General features: G+C 53.6%; 1 protein-coding gene across 4 annotated transcripts; it reads left to right on the forward strand.

Annotated features, from left to right (window-relative positions):
* Nucleotides 1–1,152: 1,152 nt before the first annotated feature.
* Nucleotides 1,153–12,578, forward strand: GIPC1 (GIPC PDZ domain containing family member 1). Of its 4 annotated transcripts, none has more exons than XM_037145831.2 (11): nucleotides 1,153–1,239; nucleotides 3,397–3,451; nucleotides 3,559–3,617; nucleotides 5,083–5,172; nucleotides 7,079–7,399; nucleotides 8,216–8,401; nucleotides 8,473–8,653; nucleotides 9,412–9,524; nucleotides 9,887–9,968; nucleotides 10,102–10,238; nucleotides 12,346–12,578. In XM_037145831.2, exons 5-11 carry the CDS (start codon nucleotides 7,112–7,114, stop codon nucleotides 12,478–12,480), a joined length of 1,122 nt encoding a protein of 373 aa, XP_037001726.2. In that variant the 5' UTR covers nucleotides 1,153–1,239; nucleotides 3,397–3,451; nucleotides 3,559–3,617; nucleotides 5,083–5,172; nucleotides 7,079–7,111; the 3' UTR covers nucleotides 12,481–12,578. The 4 variants fall into 4 exon arrangements, with proteins under 4 accessions (XP_037001726.2, XP_037001731.1, XP_037001729.2 ...); XM_037145836.2 differs by lacking the exon at nucleotides 12,346–12,578 and adding an exon at nucleotides 10,731–10,904; XM_037145834.2 differs by lacking the exon at nucleotides 3,559–3,617.
* Nucleotides 12,579–12,589: the final 11 nt, after the last annotated feature.

Consider the following 12,589-nt stretch of genomic DNA (forward strand, 5'->3'; position numbering starts at 1 on the left):
GCCAATTTCGAACTAGAACAAGGAAATCTCTCACCTGTCCTGGGAAGAACTGAGCGTCCTGGCCTTTGAGAGGTGCGTTTGCATCTTTGTTAATCGGATCTGCTCGCGCTTGAGCAATCCCAGCTACAAGCCAAACCCGGAGATGGAGAGATTACCTGGTCTTTTCATGCATACATGTGTGCTCTGTACAGACTCGGGTGGCCCGTTTTTCACAGAGGTTTGGATTACCTGGGTACCCTTTGAAATCTAGCATTTAGTATGTGCTTTATAAATATTTGCTGGCCTAACCATCACGCCCTTGTATTCCTTGCATCCTTTCACACTGCTTTGCTATCTATCTCCTACTATATTGCTCTATCCTAAAGTGGTTTCTCTCTCTGTCCGACCTCCAGGGCTTTGCACGCGCTGTTCTCTCCACCAGGTGCACATTTGGCTTACTCACTGGTGTGTAAGTAGAGACAGGACAGAGCCTGGCACCGAGCAGGGGCACATTAAATATTTGATGAGTGAATGAATGAATGAATGAATGCCCTTGTCCATTGTACATCCCAGGAAGCAGGGACACTCAAGACCCTCCCTATTCATCTCGGTCCCCCTCCCGCCAGCCTGGAATGAATGCATCTTTTTATCCGCTCCGAAGATGGCCGGGCTAGGGCAGGGCAGGCCGGGTGGAGAACGGGATTGGGGGCCGCCCTCTGCTCCTTCCCAGGCCTCCGAGAGGGTTCGCTTTACCGGACATTGAGAGTTTGCCTTCTCTCCCCAAAACTCAACTTCAGTCACGTGACTCCCATGACTAGCCCCACGCAGCCACTTACCACGCAATACCCGCAGACAGTCTTTCACCTTACAGCACGGGGGGTCTAAAGCCCCCAGCTTCCCATTGGTCTCTCGTCTCCTTCCTTCCCTTCTATTGGCCGGAACCCATCCACAGATCCCCCCTTCTCAGCCCTGCAGTGGTACAGCCCGCAGCGGCTTAGGCGGGGCGGAAAGGTCCAATGCGTTACAGCGTGGGGGGGTCTGGAAGAGCCGGACGAGGCGGAGGGATCCCTCTGGAATGTTTCCGTCGGACCCACCCGACCGGTCGAGGCGTGGTGCGGATTGGCCGCGAGCTCAGGGAGGGAACTCCTGATTGGCTAAACTCAGCCTCCGGCCCCGCCCCCTGTCCGAGGCTGCGGGAGAGGCCGGGGCAAGAGTTTGCGGAGGGTATAGCTGGGTTCGCGCAGGCAGGCGGCGGCGCAGGTGAGTGATCCCGGCAGGCGGGTCACGGCGCTGCCGCTCCGGGGACCCCGTCGTGGACCTGCGGGAATCCGGATGATCGTACGGGGTGGGGCCGGCCCCATAGACGCGGCTGGAATCGGCTGGGCGGGCGAGGGCATGCCCAAGGCCCCTTTCCAGCCGGGCGTCTCCCTTCCCCCTGGGAAGACTGGGGGCCAAGCCTCTCACTGCTAGGGGATGGGGTCTCCAGCCGCATCTCTGTCCCCTGCACCCCTCTGGACAGCCCTCATCCTGGCGGGGACAGACGTGGGTCGATATTTCTGAGCCCTACCCAGTTATATCCCTGGAGGTGGCCGTGTCCCAATCCTCCTGGGCCCAGGGGGCCTTGTTAAAAACCGAGGTCCAGATAATAATAATGAAAAAACAATCATTGGACTGGCACTGATTGAACACTTCCGTATCAGGTATTTGCCATGCAGATCATTGAATTTGAACACCTCATGGACACTACTGTTACTTTTATGAGTGAAGCAGCAGACCCAGAGAGGTGGAATGATTTGTCTAAGGGCACAGAGCTAGTAAGTGGAAGATCTGGAACTCAAACCCATACCTCAGAGGCCAGCACTGGAGTCGCAACCACTAGACTACATGTTAAGTGGCTCCATGGCTCAGATATTCCTGAACAGCTCTTCTACCTGCAGCTGGCTACCCAGCTTCCCCTCTTCACGCCCTTTCTCCCCCCCCCCCACACACACACACAAACACCATACGCAGTACCTGGGCCACACCTGCCGGTCTTCTCCCCACACCTGCTTCTTTCCTGAGCGGGAAGGCAAGGCTGAAGTACCTGGGTTCTGAAAAGAGAGTGACATCTTTAAGGGAGATAGGGGGCCAGGAGGTTGGGGTCCCACGCCTGCTGGGTGCCCCTGGGAAGCCTGGGCCCATGCCAGGGCAGTAGGTGTTCTCCTGGGAAACACCCAGGAGCTGGTTTTTCAAGATTGAATCAGAGGCCTCCCGCCCTCCTGTCCAGAGCATTACCCTGCTGGACAGGGGAACTTGGTTGTTTCCTGTCCCTGAACTTGTATGAGCTCCCAGGAACCCCCTTTACTGCTTCCTCCTCCCCTCATTCTGTGAGGCTGTAGGATTGCTAAGTTTCAGGCTCTTTACAAGGAAGAGAGGGTGGGGGTGCTGGACTTCCAGCAAACCCACTCAGTGCAGGGGCCGAAACTCTCCTCCAGCCCTGTGTTCAGGTTTGAGGGGAGCCTGAGAACGAGGGGAGAGGTCGGCAGTTAGCAACCTCACAGCAGACATGTTCTGAGAATTGGGAGGCTCAGAGAACACTCAGAATGAAGATATAAGATACATTCATTCATCTATAAGTATCTACTTAGTACCTATTCTGTGCCAGGCACTGTTTTGGGCACAGAGGGTTCAATAGTGAACAAGACAAAAATCCTTGCAAGGGGAAGTGAGCAACAAACAAGCTAACAAGTAAATAAAGAAGATACCTACAAATGATGATAAATGCTATGAATGAAATATGAGGGGGTGGCATGATAGGAACTCTGGGCAAGGGGGGCTGTCAGAGAATACGACTTTGGAGCTGAGGCCTGAATGAAAAAAGGAGCCAGCCTTGCAAAGATCAGGCAGAGGGTGCGGCCAGGGCAAAGGCTCTGAGGCTGGGCCAAGCTTGGACTAGGGTGGCCAGGGCAGGAGATGCAGCCAAAGTGGCAATTCTGCGAGTCAGGGGGTTTCGTTAAGGAGTTTGGAGCTTTTTCTCTGTGAGGTGGGAAATTGTTGTAAGATTTGAAGCAGGAGAGTAACATGATCTGGTTTGCATTTTAAAATAGAGACATGGAGTTAAATAACAGCCTATGACTGGAAGACAAGAGTTCTGCTAGGGCAACATGTAATTAAGTTCATGGGCCTGAGCTGTCTGGACCCCAGGGGTGATTCCAAGAGGCTGGGGCAAGCTGAGGAGGCTTCCTGTAGGAGGTAGAGTAGTAGGTCCTGGCAGGCAGAGAGGACTGAGACGTTCCTGGACAGGGAAGGAGGCAATATAATAATGGCAATAATAACACTTCTTTAAGTTGACTATGAGGCAAAGTGCTAAGCAAGTTCCATGCCTAATCTCTGAATCCCCACAAGCACTGTGAGACAGGAATTCTGTTCGTTTTTCAGATGAGAGAACTGAGGTCCTGACAAGTGAAGTGACTTGCCTACAGCCACACAGCTGGTAAGTGGCAAGGGTCGGCTGTGAACCCAGGCCACCCGGCCTCCTCTGGCCTGGAGGACAAATTCATTGATCACCCACTTTCTTCACCAACATTATTCCCCTCACAGGTGAGGACACAGTGGACAGCCTGAACCAGGGTAACAAGTGTGGACAGAGAAAATAGGAGGTAGGGAATTGGGAATAGAATGTGGGGGCCCTGGGAAAAAGAGGAAGTGTGACTCTTCTATATTTATAGATGAAAATAGTAATAGCCAACATTTATGGAAGCCTTATACTGTGTGCCAGGAACTGTTCCAGGCACATGTTTCTTAGGACTCAGAGAGCTTGAGACATTTGCCCAAGGCCACTTAGCTGTGAATTGGGGAAGCCAGATTTCAGACTCATGTTCTTAACATTCTGCCTCTTGTAGTGTAGGGTGGGGGAGGAGAATTGGGAGGCGATGATGAGGGTTTGTTGTGTTTTTTTTTATCACTGAATTTAATGAAATAACTTGACAAGGCAGTATTGGTTTATTCATTCAGAATTTATTTTTTGTCAAATACCCAGTTAGTGCCTACTGTGTGTTCAGCCCAATGGTGGGTATCAATAGAAGTAACAAATGAAAGACATATTCAGAATATATAAAGAGTTCCCACAAATCAATAAGAAAAAAGACAGGCTGTACAATTTTTTAAAAGATTTTATTAATTTATCTTTAGAGGGGAAGGAAAGGAGAGAAGGAGAGAAATATCAGTGTATGTTTGCCTCTCGTGAGTGGGCCTGCAACCCAGGCATGTGCCCTGACTGGGAATCGAACCATTATATTCTGGTTCACAGGCCCGCACTCAATCCACTGAGCTATGCCAACCAGGGCCTACAATTTTTTTTAAATGAGCAAAGACTTAAACAGGCAAGCCACAAAAGAGCAAATCCAAATGGTTAATAAATGTATTAAAAGATATTCCATATCACTGATGATGAGGATAGTGAAGAAAAACCCACAGTGAAAGGTAGAGATACAATACCTTTGTCTCTGTGGCTAGATGTAGTGCTTGCCCTGTGCCCAGCTCTGTGCTGGGATGCAAGGGATAGGGAACTACAGCGGTGGGGCTTGTGTTTTTGCTGGGGAGACAAGACCCTCTTGAGGGCAGGGACTATAGCCTGTGCCCCTTTTTCTCCCCAGAGCTGGACACAGGGTTTGGTGGGCTGGTGAATATTAGGATAAATCATTTAACAAATATTTATCAGTCACCTGCTGTGTGCCATATACTGTTCTCTGCACTGAGAGCATAAAGATGAATAAGACAGACAATTCCCTGCCCTTTCAGAAAACAGATAGTGAGCAAGATAAATAAGTGAAATATATTTTCCACCTGAAGGAGGTGAGAGAATGAGTTGTATGGATACCAGTGAGCACAGCCAGTGCCAAGGCCCTGAGGCTGGACACGGCCTATGTGTCGGGACGAGGCCTGTGTGACTGGAGTGGTGAGCAAGGGAGAGAATAGGAGCAGAGGAGGGCAGGGAAGTAACAGGGAAAGATATTTTGGGGCCCATGGGCCAAGGGGAGGATGTTGGCTTTTACTCCAATTGAGTGAGGAGCCCTGGGAAGATTCAGAGGAGAGCATAGTTGTGATATGGCTTATATTTTACAGGGTCACTCTGGCTGCTGTTTTGACAAGAGACTGTGGAGGGGTTAAGGGTGGAAGCTGGAAGACCCGGAGGAGGCTGCTGCACTAGTCTAGGTGAGTGATGATGGGGCTGGACCAGGTGATACCAGAGGAAGTGTTGGAGAATGATGAATGAATGAATGAATGAATGAGTGAATGAACAAATGAATGGATGCAGGAGAATGGGAGCAGCCCACTGGGCTCAACTGAATCCAAGACAGCTCCTAGAAGGGGCAATCTAAAGGGAGGGAACAGGAAGTCTTTTATACAGAAAAATATAATTTAGTATAATTTGATCCTCGCCACAACCTGACAAGGGATAGGTAACAATGTCCCCATCCATAGGCCAAGCATCTAAGGCCAGGAAGATTGAGCTGCTTAGGGGACAGCTTTGTGGTTATGAACTTGGGCTTGGAAGTCAAACCTCAGGATGCAACCAGACTCTGTGACTTTGGACATGTGACTGAAAAATGAAATCTCAACTCTTTGCCAACCTGTAAGGCCCCACACAGTTGGCCTCTTTTACCCTTCCTCTTCACACCTTTCCATTGCTTACTTCACTCCATCCACACTAGTCTCTAGCTGATCCGTGAGCCTGACTGTGAGTCTGCTCAGAACCCTCCAAGCTGCCACCTCACTAAGAGCAAAAGCCCAAGTCCTCCCTGAAGCCCTCAAGGCCCTGTTGCATCTGCCTGTCACCTCCCCACCCTTACCTCCTCCTGCTGTTCCTCCCACTGTTCCAGCTACACCTCCCTGCTGTTCCTCAGGCATGCCGAACACCTCAGGGACTTTGTACCAGCCCTTCCCTCTACTTGGAACGTTCTTGCCTCACATCCTCATGCGGATGCTTTTTTCCATTAGTCAAGTCTCAGATTCAGCTATAACCTGCTCAGAGAGGCCCTCCCTGACCTTGTCTGTAGAACTTCTCTTGTTTTATTGTCTTCATGGAATTATGAAAACTTATATTAGATGTTTGCACCTCCTTCTCTGAACTGCTTGCTCCTGGACATCATAGACAGGGCCCCATCTGGCCAATGTAGTATCTAGGAGTGACTTAGAAAAAGGCAGCCCTTCCTCCCAGCACACACATCCCCACACCAGGGTCTGGTGCTTCTGCACAGTGTCACTGTGTAACTGCACAGGGTGGCCCTTGTCAGGGACCTTGCTTATTGAAGGCAGTATTTAAAATGGTGTGTGGAATACTGTAAATACTCAAAAAATATTTGTTCGACGGGAGGGAGGGAGGGAGTAAGAGAGACAGAAAGAAACAAAGTAGGGGGAGAGATGAAAGAAAAGTAGTGTATCAGCTAGGACAGGTTGTGCTGCAGTAACAGACAACTTAGTGGCTGAACGAAAATTTTAGTAGCTGAACTCAGTGCAGGTTTTAATTTTCATTGCTGCTCCATGCAGGAAGTTCCATTCACTGTAGTTACTCAGGGCCTGGCCTGATGGAGCCACCACCATATCAATTGTGGCTGGTCACCCTGCCAGGGAGAAACAGACCTCTGGAGGCTCTTGCTCTAGCAATTAAATGATTCAGTCCAGAAATGTCATGTGTTACTTCCTCTCACGCTCATTGGACAGAGCTAGGGACGTGTGTACCCAGTCATAAGGAGGTCAGTGAGTGCCATCTGCCTACGTGCTTTGACAGGAGAGTTGGAAATATTTTGCACAGCATTAATAACTGTGACTGATAGAAAAATAAAGAGAACTCTAACCACTCTGAGCCTCCATTTTCTCATCCTTTAAATGGGTGTAATTCCCAACATCACAATATGGTGTAAGGTCATGGAGCAGGCAGCATGGGGTCATAGTAGATATTAGCTACTAATATTATATATAAGTGTCAAAGTGCTGGGACAGAGATGTGAACGGAGGCTCTTTGATCTGACTGTGTCATTGGGCCTGGGGAGTGGTAAGGGTGGGGGAGAGATGGCCTGGGACCATTGCCCTGGCCCTAAGCCCACTTCCCACCCTGCAGATCTCCTGGGCGTGCTCTCTCTTTCCACTGCTCATGCCGCTGGGACTGGGGCGGCGGAAAAAGGCCCCACCTCTGGTGGAAAATGAGGAAGCTGAGCCAGGTCGTGGTGGGCTGGGCGTTGGGGAGCCAGGGCCCCTGGGTGGAGGTGGGGCAGGAGGGCCCCAAATGGGCTTGCCTCCCCCTCCCGCGGCCCTGCGGCCCCGCCTCGTGTTCCACACCCAGCTAGCCCACGGCAGTCCCACTGGTCGAATCGAGGGCTTTACCAACGTCAAGGAGCTGTATGGCAAGATTGCTGAGGCCTTCCGACTGCCAGCTGCTGAGGTACCCACCAGGGAGCCCCCAGGGTCATGATGGTGGGCTAGAGGCCTGGACGTGCATGCTGGTCCTGAGCTGGTGCTGATGCTACAGATGCTGAGGCCTGAGCCACACTGAATGATGGGGAACTGGAGGCCAGGGCTGGATGCTGAGTTCCCATCAGGCTTTGGGAGGCCTGGGCACGAGTAAATCCTTGGGACTGATGTCCATACCCGGATGCTAAGTTCCCATGAGGCACTGGGAGGCGGGAACCCGAGTGAATTATGGGGACCTGGAGGCCAGGACTAGGTGCTAAGTTTTCACTGGGTTTGGGGAAACGGGTGCCCCAGTGGATTACAGGAACTGATGTTCAGGACTGGATGCTATATTCCCATTATATATTGAGAGGCTTGCACCCCAGTGAACTGTGGTGGCTGGAAGTCTGTTGCAAGATTCACTTCTCCTTGATGCGTAGGGAAGCCTGATCCTAAGGACTTTGGGCACAAAAGAGAGCCTCAGAGGGCAGTAGTGGGATTGAGCAAGAAGTAGCTACAGGGATCTCAGTAGGCTGGGTAGGTGTCTGTGCCTTTCATTCATTACACAAAAATTTACCAAGCACCCGCAGCAGGCCAGGTTCTGTGCCCTGGAACCAGCAAGGAGGTTTTGCCAGAGCAGAAATTCCAGCCATAGCAGAGCTGACATCCCAGCTCTGGCTGTGGAGGTGGTCAGGCACTGGGGTGGGGACCCCCAGGCCTTTCCAAACTCTCCTCCCTTCTCCATCAGATTGGTGTTGCATAGGGTAAGGGAGGGAAGGTGAGAGTTGAGTGTCTCCCATCTCTGCAGGTGATGTTCTGCACCCTCAACACCCACAAAGTGGACATGGACAAGCTCCTGGGGGGCCAGATTGGGCTGGAGGACTTCATCTTTGCCCATGTCAAAGGGCAACGTAAGGAGGTGGAGGTGTTCAAGTCAGAGGAGGCGCTGGGGCTCACCATCACGGACAACGGGGCTGGCTACGCCTTCATCAAGGTGCCTGAGGTTAGGCTGGGCCATAGGACCAAGGGACGGAGCCACCAGGCTAACAGCTCCTTTCTCTCCAGCGCATCAAGGAGGGTAGCGTCATTGACCACATCCAGCTCATTAGCGTGGGTGACATGATCGAGGCCATCAATGGGCAGAGCCTGCTGGGCTGTCGGCACTACGAGGTGGCCCGGCTGCTCAAGGAGCTTCCCCGAGGCCGCACCTTCACACTGAAGCTCACGGAGCCCCGAAAGGCCTTTGGTGAGGGGGCTGCTGCCTGTACTACCAATATATATACTCCCTGTTCACTTGGGCCCAGGGTACAGTGTCATGGGCCACCAGAAGGTGGCGCCCAAGCCCAGCTGGCCGAATTGGAAAGAGGCACTGCTCTGCCCTGCCTTGGGGAGAGGGTGCTGGCTCTCTGCCCAGCTTGGGAGGAGAGTAGGGGCAAGGAGGAAGTTACCCCCACAGCCAGCTTCCAGGAGCCATTAGCCTAGCCAAATGCCCCCAACCCTGGCCAGCTCCCCCAGGCCTAATAAGTCAGGCTCAGCTGACCTGTGCCAGCCACCCCCCCCTTTTCAGTCTGGCTTCAGTAACTCTCAGGAATGGGCTGCAGGCCCCTAGGGTGGGGGTAGGGGATTCCGAAACACTTCCCGGGGCAGATAGGGCTGGTCCGTAGCCCAGAAGCTATACCCCTTTGGCCCTGGGAAGAGCAGCTAGAGATCAAGGCCCCACCCCTTTCCTGTTCTGTAGGCGTGGGAGGAGATGTGGCCCACTTCAGTCTCCCCCTTCATCCTTTTCCTTTCCCAGTCCTGGCTGTCCCTCCCCCATCCATGCCAAGTCTGAGGCAGGAGTCCTGCTCTCCTTGGGTCACCTCACCCCCAGCTACCCCTGAAACCTAAAGGAGCTTGGAGGAGATAGAGGGGGACAAGGATGTCTGAATTCCTGTCTAGAACAGGCTGTATTTGTCACACACACACACACACACACACACACCATAACTCCCCTGCTTTTCACAGACATGATCAGTGTGCGTTCAGGGGGTGGTCGTCCTGGTTCTGGCCCCCAGCTGGGCACTGGCCGAGGGACTCTCAGGCTGCGATCCCGGGGCCCTGCCACAGTAGAGGATCTGGTGAGTGTTCTAGCTGGGCCCCACTCTGTACACTCAAAGTGGAGACCCCTTCCCTGCACACTCATAGGTAGCAGCACTACCTGCTTAGCTTGAGGGGCTCCAGGCACTAGATGCAAACCCACCTCTGCCTCCTCCCAGCTATAGGACCTTTCTTGGATAAGTGGGCTGGTCTTATTAGTTTTCTTATCTGTAAAATGGGGGTGGGGGTGGTAATAATACTGATAAATGTTAGGGTTGTCATGAGAATGAACTGTGGGTTTATATATAAAGTGGCAAAAGGAGACCTGGCACTTAGTAAATACATTCAGAGTTATAGTCATGTTATTGTGATGCTGCTATTCATCCTCCCACCCTACTTCTAGCCCTCAGCCTTTGAGGAGAAGGCAATTGAGAAAGTCGATGACCTGCTGGAGAGTTACATGGGCATTAGGGACACAGAGTTGGGTGAGTTGCTGGCACTTGTATTTGGGTAGGGGTGGGAGGCTGGGGCAGGAGGCTTCCAAGTCCTGTGGACTGAGTCTACCCGAGTGAGCACCTCTGCTATCTGTGCCTCCATTCTGCTCCTCTCCACCCGCAGCGGCCACCATGGTGGAGCTTGGGAAGGACAAGAGGAACCCAGACGAGCTGGCCGAGGCCCTAGATGAGCGGCTTGGTGACTTTGCCTTCCCTGATGAATTCGTCTTTGACGTCTGGGGTGCCATCGGGGACGCCAAGGTCGGCCGTTACTAGGCTTCCTATTGGACCTTGCAGTGACCTGGACCAGACCTGGTGGGAACCTCTGGGGTGGGAACACCAGGGCCCAGACTCCAGCATCTGGCTTGGCCTGGCCTTCATCCTGGCCTTGGCCCAGCAGTCCCAGGATGATGTGGCCAGGAGGTGGGGCTCAGCCCCTGCCCCACTCCAGTCGGTACCGCCCCCTCCCTGGTTCCCAGCCTGGCTGGGGTCCCGAGATCCCCTGCACTCCCACCCTGTTCCCCACCTACCTCAGCCAGGTCAGGCTCTGGGAGGGACTAGCCAGATTGGGCAGCCAGCCCCCCCGCCCCCAGTACTTTCCACATCAGCTGCCAAACTGGTTTCGTCTCTCTGGGGCCTCGGGTTCTGTTTGGGGGTCCTGACCTCCCTGGTTTCTTAACATAGGGGGTCCAAAGGGGGGGCTTCCCCCCTCAGCAAATGCAATAATCCCCCCTTTCTTTCACCCCCCTCCAGAGGAGCTCCCTACCTCCACATTTGAAATATGAGTCTGCTGTGAACCCCCAACGTCCCCACCCCACACCTGTGTCTCCCTCAGTCCAGCTCCAGACAGACAGGGCATGAGGGGTGGTGGCGGTGGGCTTTTGTATCTGAATTTGCTGTCTGGAACATAAAGACTCTGCTGTTGGACCTGTCTGGTTGGCCTTGGGGAGGGTGTGTGGGGTAGGCCCAGGCTGGGAAAGAATGTAGCAGCTGAAATCCATCCTCCTAGGGCTTCAAATTGAATTAGGAGCTGGCCCTGGCTGCCAACCCCCTCCCACCCGTTCCGCCTGACAGGGCTCCTGGCTGTGGGCCACCCGGCTTCCAGGCAAGGTCTGAGCATTTCGGCCTACTGAGGGTTCAAGTCTGGCTCCCTTTCGAACAAGGCCTCCTGCCACCTCAGCCTGATGTGAACACCGGGCACAAGCTGCTGGCTGTAGCCCAGGGTTGCGGGGAGCCCCAGGCCCGGGAGGTGTGGAAGCCTGACTCATGAAAAGAAAAGTCGGGGGAGAAGGCCCAAAGGGAGCCTCAGGCCTGCTGGGGCGAGTGCTCTGGGGAGGAGCCCACCCTGAAGCTGGGGGAGCAGTCGTGATGCCACCGCCGCACACAGCCTGCCGGACGTGCAGGGTCTGCGGGTGTTCATGGCGGGCCGGGCTGTGCACTGAACGTAAGCCCAGCCTGCTTGTTTTGACAACCCACTTCATCCTTGAGGATTGAAGGGGAATCGGGGAAGTGGGGTCGGCGGGACCTTGGCCAGACTTGGAGGGAAGGGCCAAGATTGAAGGGAGGGGAGCCAGCTAGGACAGGGGTCCCTGCAGGAATGTTTGAGGGTGAGCTGAGGGGAAATGTGAGCCCAGCCCATTTCCCATTTCCATTGGGTAGGCAGTTGGCCCCCGGGGTAGGGAGGTGGGAGGACCACTGTGCTAGAGTCCATGGCTGTGTTCTCTAGTGGGACAGGCAGAGACCCCATCTCGGGTTGTTGGGGTTACTCCGTGCACTCTTGGGCACCTGTGGGTGTTCTCTGTGTGCCAGTAGAAGGCTCTGGTTTGAAGGGTTTGGTGTGTCTGTTGAGAGTAGGGCTGTGTGGTGATGATTTGTGACCATACTGAGCACTGTAACTGTTGAAGAAACTGGCAGTGTCCACGTGGAGTGTGGCTGTGACTGCAGAACTGTGAGTGTGTCTGGCTGTTCTGGTTTCTAGGGTAGAGGTAGGGGAGACAGGCAAAGATTTCGGAGTGTCCAGGGACTCCTTGTCTTGGACTGTTAGGGGGTATCTCTGGGTGGTATGGATGTGGGTAAGGGGCCGTATCAGTGATACAGATCTCAGGGGGCTGCATTTCAGGGTGTTGAGAAGGGTGGCCAGTGTGAGTTGGTAACTTGGATGTCTCTGGTGCTGGGGGTGCAGATATCTCTGAGTTCAGGGGTGTGACAATGGCTGACCCCAAGTCTCTGAAGAACGTGGCTGGCTGGGGACGGGCTGGAGATAGCGGCTGGTCTCAGGGTGTTAGGGGATATAATAGTGTGTCTTCAGGTCTGAGACTGTGTGTGTGCCCCTTCTCAGAGCAGGAGGTGAGGAGTTGTATGTCCATAGGTGTGTCCCAGGTGTCGCTCACCATGTCCTGAAGCAGGATCTAGGAGAGTCCCCCGTTCTCTGGGCCGCCTCCTCCTCTTCATGGGTATGACTCTCTGCTGCCCTGGCCTAGGCTTTAAGCCCCTGTGTAAATAGCGGTAGGGTCTTGTGGCCTGGCTGGGTCTGACCCAAGCTAGTCCACCCAAGGCCACTGCTCCTCACCACCCAGCCGACATCCATGGAGGCTCTGGCAGGGTAAGAGTGT

Source organism: Artibeus jamaicensis, unplaced genomic scaffold, assembly GCF_021234435.1.
Source record: "Artibeus jamaicensis isolate MK-2021 breed Jamaican fruit bat unplaced genomic scaffold, CSHL_Jam_final contig_3290, whole genome shotgun sequence".
NCBI lineage: Eukaryota > Metazoa > Chordata > Mammalia > Chiroptera > Phyllostomidae > Artibeus > Artibeus jamaicensis.

Coding starts and splice junctions, on each gene's coding strand:
- GIPC1 (XM_037145831.2), top strand. CDS start 7,112: ATGCCGCTGGGACTGGGGCGGCGGAAAAAGGCCCCACCTCTGGTGGAA. Junction 7,400..8,215: donor TCCGACTGCCAGCTGCTGAG/GTACCCACCAGG, acceptor CCATCTCTGCAG/GTGATGTTCTGCACCCTCAA. Junction 10,239..12,345: donor GTGCCATCGGGGACGCCAAG/GTCGGCCGTTAC, acceptor GTATGTCCATAG/GTGTGTCCCAGGTGTCGCTC.